This window comes from Coenobita brevimanus, chromosome 23 (assembly GCF_032717465.1).
Source record: "Coenobita brevimanus isolate Jiangsu-jjx chromosome 23, ASM3271746v2, whole genome shotgun sequence".
In the NCBI taxonomy this organism is placed as follows: domain Eukaryota; kingdom Metazoa; phylum Arthropoda; class Malacostraca; order Decapoda; family Coenobitidae; genus Coenobita; species Coenobita brevimanus.
In genome coordinates, this window is record NC_136976.1 from 48,416,188 (window position 1) to 48,432,752 (window position 16,565).

The 16,565-nt window shown below is 40.8% G+C and overlaps 1 protein-coding gene across 1 annotated transcript in view; it reads right to left on the reverse strand.

The window, feature by feature from the left end:
* Su(Tpl) (Suppressor of Triplolethal) overlaps window positions 1–7,783 on the reverse strand; it is a 326,655-nt gene extending 318,872 nt beyond the window's left edge. Inside the window, exon 1 of the mRNA XM_080267257.1 lies at window positions 7,661–7,783. Within this exon, the coding sequence (XP_080123383.1) occupies window positions 7,661–7,783 (123 nt within the window). The remainder of the gene's footprint in view (window positions 1–7,660) is intronic.
* Window positions 7,784–16,565: the final 8,782 nt, after the last annotated feature.

Here is a 16,565-nt window from a genome sequence, read left to right on the forward strand (position 1 = left end):
GTAGAGTATTATATGTCTAGGTAATTTCCTGTAATGCTTCTTAATAAGTATATACTGTACTGTATAACTAAGTTCATCCATCCATCCATCATCCAATCCTACATTGCCCCATGGGGAGCGTAGGAGCCCGGAGCTAGGCAGTTAGTCCCGACATTTAAGATGAGAGTGACCAGCCTCACTCATCCCTGAGTGGCATTACATGAGCAATCAACCCCAACCACCCCTTGGATATAAACCTTCACTGGCTCAATCCGATTGGAGCGCAATAATTACCCACTAAACCACCAGATGCCAAAATTTGGTTACATGGTTACCACCCAGCATAGTAAATGGTTTCCTGGTGCACAGGAAACCATTTGGCTTGTCACTCAGTGTAGAGTCACCCACAGGCTGAAGGAAGTGGAAAGAATGAAGGAAAGACAGAAGTGGGAGTGTAAAGTCACCCTTAGGCAGAAGGACAAGGAAAGAATGAAGAAAAGAAAGACAGAAGAGAATGGAGGGAAAGAAGGATGGAGAGGAAAGGGCAGACACCCGACAGTAGCACTACATCGAGTGAGTGGATGGTGAGCGCCCCCACCTAAGTTACAACTATTAAAATTAATAAGGCAACAACTAAAGTCTACATGGTAATACAATTCTGGCTGGAACAATGAAATGCTACACTATCAAGTCTACAATATCATTTAACTTGAATAAAATAATCTGAAGGTAAACACTCATGTCATAATCACTGTGAAGAGATGAACAGCAAACCCAGCATATGTACTGTACAGCACAAGGCATGAGAAGCTACTTACAGTAACTACCGGTACATCTAAAAGTTCCCTCAAAGTAGAACCTTTACCAGAAACAAAATATTTGTTTACACCGAGAAAGGAATGGTTCTAAAGTGGAACATTAAGAGTACAGTAATAATCTTACACACTACACCTGACCATATGCCATGGTAAATGAATTACTGAAGATCAACACACACACACAATGGCAAGGAACCAGATGCTACAATCACAATGCTAAATAACAGCACAGAACATATCTCCAAAAAAATTTAATTTTTTTTTTTTTTTTTACTTAGAGTACAAGTATCACCTGAAAAAGAAAAAAGAGTAAATGTATACAGACAGAGCTATCTCCTACTTTAACCCTCAAGAAACCAAGCATTTCCTTTAGCTGTGCAAAATCACCTGATGGTATTAATATAATAATACAGTTTAAAATGCCTTTCAGTGGGCCACTGTCTGCAGTTCTGTGGTACCAGGCTCATTTGAACATGGACACAGTGGAATGCAGGTTGAGTCTGAACTTCTGCAGTCTACCATCCTCGTTACAGAGGATACGGAGGGATATGAGGGACAAGCCATATGTATAGCCTAACTGCTAGATGGCATGCATCACCATCCCCACTCAGTTATGGGTGGTGCACTTCTGCCCACAAAAGGATCAAGACTGGAATGCAATATTAAGATTCCATTCCTATATGAAGCTGATTGTCAGGCTATACCTGGTAGCTACCATAATTATTCAATTTATATACAAATGCAATTTCAGATTCAAAATTTATGGTACCAGTACCACACCTGAATAGTACAAATACATCTATAGCCTGGACTTCCTCTCACCAGCACTTCAAATTAAGTCAATGTAAAGCAATAGCAACAGTACCTGGTATGCACTAAGCACTCCTCAAACAACATGGTAACAACATGGTAACTCTCAAGCGACTTGGAGGCGATTTGTTTGTGGCCACCCCAAACGGGATTGAGGCGTCTGGCAATAGATAGATAGATAGATAGAACAGATAGATAACTTCAACCAATATACTATATTGTACAGTAGCTATACTCTCACCAAGTTTTCCAACACCTGAGCATGAGTGGCACAGAAATGAGCAGAACAAAGCTTTTCATCTTGGAATGGTTGGTTTCAGGTACCAGTATGCCAGACTGTGAGTAACCTAATCATATGTCATTATGATCCAGCATAGTAACCAACAATACCAATGAAACAGATTATATAGTGTTACAATATAACATAGCAGTCTCCAGATTCTTCATCCAATTTACAGAACTGCACAGTACTGTAGTTACAAGTATGGAATAGTCTTTGAGAAGTTTTTTGGTGAGTGTAGGCCTACACTCCAAAACACTGGTGCTACAAAGCTACATAACTGTCAGAGTCACCTGTGTTACCAAATAGGTTGCCTGTATCCCTCTTATTGAAACTGGGAAGCACTATAACTCTGATGATCATGACTGTTGTAGACTGGTCTGGTACTGTACACCGCATCAGATTTCACCATATCAGTGTGGATACATCTAAGGCAATCAGAAAGGTCCTACGATATTCTTACTCAGGCCTACCTTCCAGTATAATGTACAGTCACTACTGATACACACAATTATGAAATGATACTGTATCTGCATACTGTATGTACAAGTCTGTAAACATTCAATGCAGGACTACTTCCATAAGTGATAGCCAAAATTTACTCTTCCTCATGCTGTCCTAACACAAATCAGGAAGTGGTGTCTGAAGCGAGAGCAGTGCACGTGAAACTCAATTACAGGGCTGAATACTCTAGAAACTCACCTCTAACCTACAGTACTGGGAAATCGTACAGGTACCTGTATATGCTACACAGTACCCTACACAGAGATATCACAAAAATTGCCTATTTCATCAACAGTAATGAGCTTTGTCTAATACTGTACTCTTTACCTGATGCAAATTTTTAAGTATCACTATTTCCTTGAGTCCAAGATGACGGGCAGCTAATGGTATAGTAAGTAGGCCTACAGTACCGGTATATACAATATGGTACACAGAGATCAATAAGAAGAACAAAGTAAATCAATACTACTTAACATTTACCACAGGTTGGGTTGTCAATAAGCACTGTACAGTAGTTACCGTATCTATGAAATCATTAGCAGGCAAAGCAAGAGTGGTAGACTGGCCAGCAACTGTATTTGGAATATGAGCACTGCACAGTATTTCTGTAATGTGTTACTGAACTGGAACTAAGAGATTTTCATGAGAGTAAAGCAATAGCATAGGCTATATCAAATGAAACCAGTAGAGAAAAACTATAATGACCGCTTTACTGTAATGTTCACTGAAGAACAGATAGCAAGGTTATAAAGTAGACCTTTGCTTTAACAGCCCCTGGTATACTGGATACTGGTATCAAATTTAATGGACACAATGAAGGCCAATGAACTTCCGTCTGCTATAACAAACAATGTCCATTAAATGGGGCACAATACATACCGACAGGTTTCCAACCCTTTTTACTTCAACCAGGCCTGTAACTGCGCTCTCCCTATCATGATTCCCAAGTTGTGATAACAGACTACGGTACAGTATAGTAATACTGTACTGTACTAGTCATGAAGAAGTATAACTAGAATGTGACAAGCTGCAAAAGGGAGAAATTATGGGCCAAAGCAGTGAAAAATGGGTTTAGTTTTCATTTCCAGTACAGTACTAAAATACAGGTATGCTATTGTACTCATTTATTTTCAAGCCACGCATTCATTCATTCATCATCCACTCCTGTGTTGCCCCATGAGAAGCATAGAAGCCCGGGGCTAGGCAAGCTGGTCCTGAGAGCAACCAGCCTCATTCATCCCTGTGTGGCACTATGTGAGCAATAAACCCCAACCACCGCTTGGATTTACCCTGCACTGGCTCAATCCGATTGGAGCGCCTTAATTACCCACTAAACCACCAGGTGACATAATTTGGTTATATGGTTACCACCCAGCATAGTATTTTATTCTCAAACGTGCTTGAAATCCCACCTCGGGGGAATCATCGGCTGTACTGGATCAAGCTTCCCTCCAATCAGTTCATCATAGTGAGGGTCTATTATACTTCTTAAACTACTAAGGCTTGCAATCTGTTCAGGGAGAACACACGACCAATTATGCCTAAAAATGCAGTTCCCATCAAATCAAGATCTAAAGGTGGAGGAGCACATAGTAGGATAAACACCTGTACCCATTTAAAGAGCAACAAAGCTAGTACATGTTCTAAGAACTTACACCAAATTACTATATTTGCAACATCAGCCAAAAAGTCACTGAACCTATCAAATTAATTTTGTTCAACAAATCACTGACACAGCTAATATGCAGTACCACAGGAACAGTGCAACGTAACTGTGACACTTATCCACAATGGAACAGGATGGGGAAATGAAATCACAAGTAGTTCAAATTCAATACAGGCAGTAAAGGTATATCTGAACACCTTCTAAAGCAAGAATTCAATCTATAACCAGCATGGATTCATCCCTGGCCTATTGTGTGATGAACCTACTGAAGGCACTGGAAGGCTGGACAACCATGATCAACTGCAACTCCTCTGATGTAGCAAGGTAATTAATCGAGCTTTTGGGAAAGCCTCTGACCAAGATTTAATGATTAGGGAAGGCTGCATTAATTAAGACATTCCAGATCATTTAATTATTTCAGTCTGACGACAGTTTTCATTTTATTCTAGTCATCTCTCGCTTTGTTTCATTTATAAAGGGTCCAACACACTTGCATGTGTCGGTCTTAATCACCTAATGACAGCTCTCAATGATGCTCAATCTCTGGCAGACTTCCTATTCAGTTCCTTATCCCTCAGGTCACACTCTATGACCTCGTCTCAGGTCTTTTTCGGTATGCCTCTTGCAAGCCTGACGCCAAAGTTCACAACAAAGTTATTCAGGTTCAGGAAACACTTGGTAGGAAAAGGCTGAATGGTGCTAACTTTGACGATAAAAATATTCTTTCCAAACTGGGTAAGTCTATATATATACACACACACACACACACACACACACACGAGTTAAAAATTTAAGTGTACTGACACTTTGATTCTTCCAAATGAACCAAAACAAAAGGAGAAGTGAAATTTCACACTGAGTTAACTGGCTTTAGGTTAATTTACTGTACGGTACATATCAGTTATCCCAGTCCTGGTCCGAGGCTTCTTGTTTGTCTTTGACAGAAGTAAAGTCAGTGAATCTACAGTGTGGTTGGATAAGGAGGAAACGGAAAATGTGACTGCATTTAAGTACTTGGGCAGTGTGATGAGTAAGGATAAAAGTTTAGAGGGTGAAGTGCTTAAGAGGGAGCAACAAGGAAGATAGGGTAGGTTGCTGGTTCATTGAAAGCAGTGATAAGAAACAAGGAAGTGAGCATGGATGTGAAAAAGCTACTACATGACAGTACAGTACAGTATTGTGATACCAACTCTAATGTATGGAAGTGAAGTTTGGACCCTGTTGGAATGACAGAGGTTAAGAGTGAGAGCAGTGGAAATGAGTTATTTGATAGGAGCACATGAAGTCACATGGAGAGACAGACTGACATATGAGGAAGGGAAGGAACATTGCAATGTGGATGTGATAGGAAGCGTTAGGAGAAACAAACTGAAGTGGTTTGGACATGTGGTAAGGATGGAGAGTGAGAGACTGATGAGGAGAGATATGTGAGTGAGGTGGAGAGATGAAGTGGAGAGATATAAGAGAGAAGGGGGGTGCGAGCTGGGAGCAGGGCTATGAAATGACGGGGAACAAGGCAACATGGAGGCGATTTGTTTGTGGCCACCCCTTACGGGATTAAGGCATATGGCAATAGATGGATAGTTATCCCAGCTAATGATACAATATATCATTGAAACCTAAGTACAGTACAGTATGCTATCATATATATCAGAAGACCTACTGTAGCTACTGCTACAATACTCTCAGGCTACGCTATATGACTTTTCTAAAAGCAGAACCATAACACCAAGTGTCCAATCACTTCAAGTAACCTACATATCCTACTCTCTATACTACACAAGCTACAACAAACACCAGGAGACATTCTGCCACGAACCAAGCATGTTGTTTAACGGTACGGTGGCAGTTTCAGCATCTGGCTCAGATTTTTTATGCCACCTTACAGCAAAATGCATAACAATACTGTAGGTAATCACTAACTTTATAAACTCTTCAGTTGCTGATGCACATACTGTAGCCCAAAGGTTTCCAAACTTCTGGCTATTTCCCACACTTGCCATACTTTTTTTTCAATTCCATAATTCCTCCCTTTCACAATTATTTTCAGTAACTAGGTTTCAGGTAAATCTTTACCAATTAAAAATACTTTTTAATGTATACCAGTAAGAGAACTTTTACTAAATTTTGGAAACATTTTAGAGATTCTGTACTTGTACGTAGCATATTTTTGTGTGGACCAATATTCTGACATGATTATTAGATGTATATAAAAAAAAAAAAAAAAAAAAAAAAGTCCATAAAATACATATACCAAATCAATGGCCAACAACATATCCCAATGGCTAGCTATTTGGCCATTTTGGTTTTATGTTTACTGCCCCCTCCCCCAGTGTTAAAATTCTCCAACCCTACACCTGGGAATCCCTACAGTAGGCTAATATCAAAGCACTTACTACCTAATGTGATCAATCATCCACTAGCAGGATCACTGTTCTACAAAAGTGGACTGGGACAACTTCCTGCCTATGTAGCTAATGAAACTGGTGCTCAAGCTACACCTAGTTAGGTAGTACAGGTATTGGTGAAGGTTACTAGTCCCATCAACCACATCATATCATGCCTGATAAAAGCATTTCTGACAACAATAGGCAAATATTCTTATCAAGCCACTGTGGTTTTTAAAAAATGCTTATCTTTATTCTTCTTGGATTTACGGTAACGTTAAAATATATATGCCTCCGCAGCGATGACCAAACTCCCAGTAACCTAACCTTCTCTTATAAACCGTATATATGGGCTGCCCTACTTCTTGAAAAGCAGATTCCTACTGAGCCATACTGTTAATTGTAATAGGGTAGCCAACCAGGTGAGTAAACCAGGTGGGTACTGTTCCACTACTTTCTAAAGCAACAGAAAGTACAAGGATGACAGTATAACGGCAACTGCAGGCAAACTTCATTCTTTCGGCCTCATTAAACATGCAATACTGTATAAAACTTCATTCTCTTAAAAATTCAAACCTACCACAACCTAAATGACCACCTACCGTTGATGGTACCCAAAATGCAACCATATCTGACCTAATAAAACTCTTTTCAGCTATTTCATTATGTAGCAGTATATGTACCCTTTTATATATGTAACAAATTATTCTATATTTTACCCTCCAGTCAGGAAGCATACACAAAACTGGCTAACTTAGTTAACATCTTGCACCACAGTTAAGTTGTACATAAAGAAAATTATGGAATTAATTACATAAAGAAAATTCACTGAGTTTTACAATTTGTTTATTCTGCCCAATATCAAAACTTGTGCGTGTACCTAACTGTTCCTAAGTGTGGCCTACATATGCTGCCAACAGCTGGTATGTGAACCGATCAGCTGCTACATCAAGGATTGTCACTAGCTTTCTAAATCATCATTATATATCAACTTTACATATAAAAACTTCGTTAAGTATGTTATATAAATACCACTGACTCGATAATCTCTTATTTTCCTAGTAGTTTTCTGCCCGTCACCATCCTCATTATTAGGCTACATGGCCTTCTAAATTTGAGCCATTCACTTCCATGCTCTCCCACTGGCTGGTACCTCATCATATATTACGTCACTTGCACAAATAACCGCACTGTATTGCAATTTTACTACACTTACCTTAATCCGTAGGTAATCCTCTATCGCTCTGAAGGCTGAATCCGTCAACTTGACATGCACATAAGATTTATTTTGCGTCACATTATTGCTGAGCCCAAAACTCCCACACCCGAGCCCCGCCATCCTTATACTGCCTGGGAAATTTCACTCCGAGTCCTGCCTTGCCACTGTTCCAATAATATTCTGATCCTCCACCACAAAATGTGGCCTTTTTCATCCCAGGTTGATAAATTTTGTTGCATATCGTTGATCCATATTTCTAAAAACAATTTTTGTAATACGTAAGGTAATGCTACATCAAAGACGGTGTACATATAACAAACTTATTTTCCCCCCTCCTCGCCAACACATTTTTGTACTGCTACTTCTTACCATAAAAACTTGAGTTGCATATTGATGTCTGAATTGCATATTGACACATAATAATCTAGTACATTATTTTTTTTCTCATAATTATAAACTCAAAGTGAGACAGATGGATTATATTTAGTTTCGTTGACATCGTTTGTAAAGATTTAGTGAGTTGAATAAGAGTTCTAGCTCGCTTGCACATATTTGAAAAGTGTGGAAGCGTGTTATTGGTGATACTCATTACTGCAGATGATTCTGTATTATGTATATTGATGGTTCAGTAATCATCGATGAAAGCATATGTGCGGGACAACGGTTCAAATGACATTACTTATTTTTCCCGTAATTGGACCTGCTGAATGAAACTTTTGACGAGTGGTTGCCCAAGGGATATCATAAGCCCTCGGATGTCGAAAAAGCGGCATACAGTGCGCTAAACTCTAGTTATCAAACTTTAAGCATGTCATTTTTAGCCTCATATATATATATATATATATATATATATATATATATATATATATATATATAGAATCATCCGGACCTTTTCCACCCAAGGACAGGGTGAGGAGAAGCAATGTCCAGACAGCCCTTTACATTCACTCATCATTCAAGCCCCCGAATTATATATATATATATATATATATATATATATATATATATATATATATATAATAGCAATGCAATATCAGTATATACCACTCACCTGCCATGGATTTCTTCCTGTTGAATAAAATTTTCTTTAGGTGATAGAGAAAATTAAGTTACTAAAGTGGAGCAACTGTTTGGACTTTTTTTTTTTTTTTTTAGCTTGTTTCACTGCTGAATACTGTAATCAGATGGTATTAAGAAAAAAAATCAAATGCATTCAGTAATGAAGGTTTTTGGCAACGCAGGCTACAAGAATATAAAGGTGATAGATGTCCTAATATGACACACACACCACAAAGCCAGCCAGGAGACAAGATGTGTGTGCTGGGCAATACCCAGGTCCTGTCCTCCCCCCTTACTATTTTTTAACCAGCCCATACCCTACTGACCGGGCTAATGTATGGCCTGGCCTGCACTATAGGTGCAGGGAATCTTTAAACGAAACGAAACCTAATATGAGCACACACACCACAACGCCAGCCAGGAGACAGGACGTGTGTGCTGGGCAATCCCCAGGTCCTGTCCTCCCCACTTACTATTATTTAACCAGCCCATACCCCACTGACCGGGCTAATGTATGGCCCGGCCTGCACGAAAACTTTGAATGAATAAAATGAGCATTTTGGGTGGTGCTTTGTCTAAGAGGTTTGTCCTGAGGTGCATCCCCCAAATGAATACTGTACTGTAATGTACTGTGCTCAGACTTAGTGATAAAAGGCCTCATGGCACTATGAATGGTATATTCTATGAAAGTCCAGCTAGATGGCCACCATGACCATGACATTGGTCAGGGTGGATATGGTGGCCAAGTCACCACCACCATATTTACTTGTCTTATTGTAGATTTAGGTGACATCACCATCGCCAGTTTGGGGACCCACCACTTCCACACATCTTGTTGATCTTCATGTAGCGCAGCTGGTCGACGATTGAGTTTGAGCTGCCTCCTCTGGTAGCTGGGCCGTGTGGAACAGATGGCTTATGTAGGATGGATTACAGAAATCTGTCCAGCCTCCTCTTGACAGCTTCCGTGCTGCACCCAGTTTGGTCTCTGATATATCATGGTAGACAGTTAAAGAGCCTGGGTCCAGTACTGCAGAAGCCCTCTGCCTGTATTTTCCTGATCCACTGAGAGGTACAGCTCAATGATCTTCAAGCCCTACCAAACCTGGGGTGGTTTTGATTCAATATCCTTTCCCCCTTGTGGTGATGGGAGGGGGGCGCGGTAGCACAGTGGTAGTGCGCTGGACTTGTGATCGGGGGATTGCAAGTTCGAGCCTCGTCCGGGCTGCCGTGCCGGGAGGGGTAGCTCCCTCCTGTAACCCTAGTGGGGCTATATAGTCCAATACAGGGCTTAGCTCGGGGGAACTCCATTTCTCCCCATTTTTTTGTGGTGATGGGAATGATACACTGCCCTCTACAATCTTTGAGACGTAGGTTATCATATAACGCTCCCCACATCTTTGTAAGAAGTACAGGTTCAGATGCCACAGCCTCTACCAGTAGTTTAAGGAGTCCCTGGTTATCTTCTTTGTGAAAAGCCTCTGCACCTGTTCCTTTTCTCATATTTCCTTTATTTTACTGAGGGACTACAGTTGGCAAATAAACTCCATTTTGAAGACTACAAGAGGCTTCCACATCTGGTGATGAAAGCTCAGAGCTACCCAATCAATTGTCTGACTTATCAGGCAGTGTGATGTATGTGCTCACCAAAAGTGCGGTTGCTTTGCATCCACACTCCCAGGTCCCTTAGTGACTCCTTTTCCCCTGTGTTGTCTTTCCCTGCCATATAGACATGTTCTTTGAGGTGTTCATTTGTACCATACCAATTACTTCAAACTTTTGCTACTGGATTTCATGTTATTATCTTCATCCAACTTAAATAATTTTTCCAAGTCTTCCTGTAGTTTTTCTGAATCTTCTCTTATGCTTATGATGTGGGAGATCCTTGTGTTGTCTGTGAAAGAGGTGACCTGTGAAGATGTTACCTGCTGGTCAAACTCCTCAGTCATTGCCAGAAGGAGATCATTGTTGACAATCATTTCCAGAAAGTAATGTCCCCAGTCATTACCAGAAAGAGATCAGTGTCTCCAATCATTATGAGACAGAAATCAATGTTCCCAGTCATTACCAGAAAGGATCAATGTCCCCAGTCATTACCAGAAAGAGATCAATGTCCCCAGTCATTACCAGAAAGAGGTCAGTATCCCCAATTGTTACCAGAAAGAGAAGTGGGCTCAGCACTGAAACCTGTGGGACCCCACTTATAACCACTGATCCCTCAGAGTGTGCCCTTTCCTCCAGCTTTTTTTTTTTTTTTTTTTTTTGGTGTCAAAAACAGTGTACCCATCTTCTAAGCTTTTCAGCAACATCAACTTTCTTAGCTTATGCAGTACCTGTAGTACCATGTGGTCTACTTTGTTGAAGGTCTTCACAAAGTCAAGGTAAATAACATCCACTTTTTCCCACTTTTCACATTATTGAAGATACTAACATAGTGGTTCAAAAGCTGGGATAAACAAGACCTCCCTTTCCTAAACCCATGTATTTAGTTTTTCATTTTCTGTATAAAATCACTCATGTTCCTTCAAATGACATGCAAATATTTTGATGATGTATGATGTGTGAATAACAGGTGTGTAGTTTGTCACAACATCTGCTGAACCTCCTTTAGGTTTAGGGGTGATTTTTTCATCTTTTAATGCTCCTGGTTTCTTTCCTGTGTCCAGTAATCTCCAAATCATATACAGACTTATTGCCAGTGATTTTTGCATGCCTACCATGGGTAGGCATGCATTTATTCAGCTGACATGCGGACTCACAAGGGACCACACCACCGACATCATTCATGGCCATGGTATGGGATCAAATCAGGACCCCAGAAAACTGCTACTAGTGCCGACGTATGTGAGGCGGGTTTTTGCAGAGTTCAAAGTCAAGATTTTTGACTGATCTTGATAATGCACAATGACTATTGGACTGATGCGTTGTTTGTGAGTACTAAAACTCAGTACCAAATTGAATCTTGATCAAGATTAGCCAGTGTTGCTTCCAAAGTACCAGTACTTTGGCTGATATAAACTTGATATTGATTTCGTACTGTAAACACACTAGCATGTTGGCTTTCTAGATGAATAACCTCCTGTGGTGAAGTAAACAGTTCTGTGAATATTACTTTAATGTATGTGATATCGGCAGAGTTAACAGCACGATATAATAAAGTGAAACGTGACCACACAATCAGTTTATATTCTGTTCTAGTGATGATCTCAGAATTCAATATTGTTGTCATGTTGGTCAGAATTGATGATTCTTGTCAAAACTTGCCCATAGTATGCAAGCCCTTACCAAAGGAGGTAGCACACCCCACTCTCCCACCAGTCCACTGTAAAGTATACTGTAAATGGCAAGGGGAAGCCAAAGATCATCAACATACCACCTAAAATAGGCTCTCTATTCCCTCATACCCCCTGACTTTCATCCTTCTTACCTCACTCACAGTATGGTAATACTTTTATAATGGATTCTTAACCTACTGTTTGCCTTACAGCAGTGTTGTTGGCACCCTTTTTTCCCAGTCATCATTGCTACCACCATGCTGGGTGGTTGTAGCGTTGCTAGCTACAAAGCTGCCAGCCCATTAGCACTTGGGTTCAAATCTTGGTGCAGACAGCTGATGCAGCTTGACTTGGGCCACCCTTTCCAAACTGATAGATACTGTAAAACGAGTACAGTTCCCTCAGTAACACCTAGGGGAGGTATCAGTGGTAGTTTGGAAGATTGCCAGATATCTCAATCCCGTTCGGGGTGGCCACAAACAAATCGCCTCCATGTTGCCCTGTACCCCGCCATTTCACTGCCCTGCTCCTAACTGACACCCCCCTCTCTCATATACCTCTCCATCCCATCCCTCCATCTCATCCTTGGCCTCCCCCTTCCTCTCCCCCCCTCCACCTCACTCACATGCACTCTCTTCGTCAGTCTTTCACCCTCCATCCTCTCCACATGGCCAAACCACCTCAGTGTATTCCTCCTAATGCTTCCTATCACATCCACATCCACACCACAACGCTCCTTTATATCCTCATTTGTCAGCCTGTCTCTCCATGTGACTCCACAGGCTCCTCCTAAATAACTCTTTTTCCACTGCTCTCACTCTTTACTTGTGTCCTTCCAACAACGTCCAAGCTTTGCTTCCATACGTTAGTGTTGGTATCACAATACAGTACTGTCATGTAGTAACTTTTTCACTTCCATGCTCACTTCCCTGTTTCTTATCACTGCTTTCAGGGAACCAGCAACCTTTCTTCCCTGCTGTACCCTTTCAAGCACTTCTGGAAGATACTACGGTCTTTTATCTGGAGATAGTGGATGAATAACTTGTCACAGGCTCTCAGTGACCAAGCACCTTATGGCATCTGCCCCCACACCGACCATTACCTTATTGCAGACATCCAGTTGACATCCTGGCACAGCTTGGCAGAAAACTACATTACCCTCTGACACTGACTGCAACCAGGAGAAATTTGGCAGCACGGGAGCCTTCTCAACATGCCACCTCTTTCCAGTGCAGAAAGACACAGCACATACAACAACAATAGCCACAGTCCCTGCACAGGTCACCCCTGGGCACCAGAGAAGGGTTGCAGCATGTCATCAGTGTTCCATACCAGCAGTGTTCCTTGCTTTTATAAGTGAGCCTTATTTAATCTGATGACTGCTCTCCAAACTGCACTGTATACTACGGCATTCCAGTTGAGTTCCTTAATCCTGAGATCCCATTTCAGAATTTCATCCCATGTTTTTCACGATCTGCCAGCAGGAGCTGTCCCTCCATACTGTCTTCATTCCACTGTGTTCAAATCAGTGAATATCTTTGCCCATATTGCTACTATATAGCATCACATTTTACACATGTATAACATAATGTACAATGTTTCTCTCTCACGTACAATACAGAGAAAGTCTGTTCAGTCTTCAGTGTCATTGGGGGAAACGGCTTTCTAAGCTTCTTCCACCCACTTCCAGCTCTTGTCGAACTAACTTTTATATCACTACCCATGCTACTCTTATTCCCTAAATAGCAGAACTGGTCAATACACTTTAGAATCATATCTGCATCAGCCTCCTCCAGCCTTGACTGAAACACACAATGCCATTCCCTTACACATGGCATACTTTTCATGGTCATGTCTGCCTTTTATAGTGTAACTACTGTATGAACTATAATGCTTTCGCATACCTCACATAGGTCGGCAGTCCATGTTTTTACATGTCCTGAAGGGTTGCTTTTTTTGTTAGGCTGTGAAATACAACTTCCTGTCATTACATCAGTGACTTTCCCACATTCAGTGCTATGTACACAAGTATAAAATAATGTGCAAGGCATTTTGAGTGCAGAGTGAAAAATCCATCCAACCATTTATCATCAAGTCCTGTATTGCCTCACCTGATATGCAGGGACCCAGGATTAGGCTGCACATTTCATATGATTAAGGCAAACGTGACAAGTTGCTTGCCCCTGTCTGGCATTAAATGTGAAATAAACCTCAACCCACCCACAGAATTAAGACCCTTATGGGCCACATCTGGTTGAAGTGCCTCAATTCACTACACCACCAGGCATCTCAATACTGTACCAGAGAAATGAGGCTGATGAAAAAAAAAAAAAAAAGTGAAATGGGCTACACATCCAGTCACTCATCATTCAGGCATGCAAAATTCTTGGCTTCTTTTGCCCAAGACAAATCTCTATTTTTTTTGCACCAAAATTTGTGTGCTTTACAGACTGCATCTTTTATCACCAGTTATTGTGGTAGGTGGTGGCAACCATCATCCACTCACTTGATATAGTGCTGCCTACTTCCTTAGCTTTTATCATTCTTTTTCTGTGCCTGCCCTCCTCTCTTCCTATTTCTCCTATCTTTCCTGTCACTTCTTATTCCTTTTCTTTCCTTTACAGGTGGCTTTACATTGAGTGACAAACCAAATGGTTTCCTGTAAGCCAAGAAACCATTTACAACGCTGGGTGGTAACCATATAACCAAACCATACGTGATCCCTACATTTCAACAAATGGGTTGGTAGAGGGTTGGTGCCCCTCCCTGTAAAACAACTAACTCAGTGTCAAATGGCCACCCTTTGCGGGATTATGGTGTCTGGCAATAGATAGATAGATGTTTATTTCTCCCGCAGCTATGATGCAACCCATCTTTGGTTGACAAAATGCTGTACAGGAATCACATCCATGTTTGCAGCTTCTCATTTCCAGATCAATAGAGTAGCTTAAAAGATATATTAAAATATCAGATATTTTCTTAGCAGAAAGTGGACATCAAATGTCCATTAACTGAAAGCAATACAGTATGGGCAACACATCAAAAATATTTCTGGATCTGCCCTTACATCAAAACATTTTTTAACTGAGATTTGCAAATGCCCATGAAAGCTATTCCATCAAATGGCAGGTTAAAAAAAAAAGGGGTGTGACCAATGTTAAATGCATCTCCATACATCTGTCCATCTATCTATCAATAGCCAGACACCATAATCTCATAAGGGTTGGCCATTCGACTTATAGTTGTTTTACAGGGAGGGGCACTAACCCTCTGCCAACCCATCTGTTGACAAGTAGGAAACACTTACTGCATGTGTTGGTTATGTGGTTACCACCCATCATTGTAAATGGTTTCCTGGCTTACATGAAACTGTTAGGCTTGTCACTCAATGTAAAGCCACCTGAGAAGGGTAATAAAAAATGACAAGAAAGATGGAAGAGAGGAAGACAGACACTGAAAAAGAGTGATAAAGATGAAGGAAAATGTAGGCAGCACTACATCAAGTGAGTAGATGATGGAAAAGAGGATGGCAGACAGAAAAAGAGTGATAAAGGTGAGAAAAAAGTAGGCAACACATCATGCAAGTGGATGATGGAAGAGAGGAAGGCAGACAGAAAAAGAGTGATAAATGTGAAGGAAGAAGTAGGCAGCACTACATAAAGTGAGTGGATGATGGTTGTCACCATCTACCTCTTTCCTACTGTACAGTATTACTGCAAAACTCCCTAAACAATTTAAATCAGTTAACCCGAAGCCACCTTCTTTCTCAGCAACTATCACGTTACTTTTGTCTACATGCTACCCTTTCCCTCATAGTCAGTGTACCAGTGTAATATGTATAGATTACATGGAAATCATTCTTTCTCACTCAACATCAAGGATACCTAATTAATCAGGTATCCGTATGGAGATGTAAACTAAGTGTAAGAATTTCAGTTTTGAATTTGTTTCATATATTTGTGGCTGAAGTTTCATCAAAAGAGTGAATAGCTGTGTGGCTAGCTATGGTACAAAGCTATTACCCCTACTTCACTCTCACTTGTAGTAGTAGTGGTTTGTAAGTTTGTGGCAACTAGTGACACCTTATATATAGATAGATAGATAGATAGATACTGTAGATAGATAGGTAGATAGATAATTATATAACTTTGGTAGGTGGGGACACTCAACATCCACTCACTCGATGTAGTGCCGCTTTGGGTGTCTGCCCTTTCCTCTCTTCCTTCCTTCCTCTTGTCTCCCTTTCTTTCATTCTTTCCTCTTCCATCTGCCTATGGGTGACTCTGCACTGAGTGACAAGCCAAATGGTTTCCTTTACACCAGGAAACAATTTACTATACTGGGTGGTAACCATATAACCAAATTATGGCACCTGGTGGTTTAGTGAGTAATTAAGGCACTCCAGTTGGATTGAGCTGATGCAGGTTTATATCCAAGGGATGGTTGGGGTTTAGTGCTCATGTAATGCCACTCAGGGATGAGTAAGGCTGGTCACTCTTATCTTAAATGTCGGGACCAACTTCCTTAGCAATGAAGAAAGTCAGAATAGGGAAAGCCCCAGGAACTGA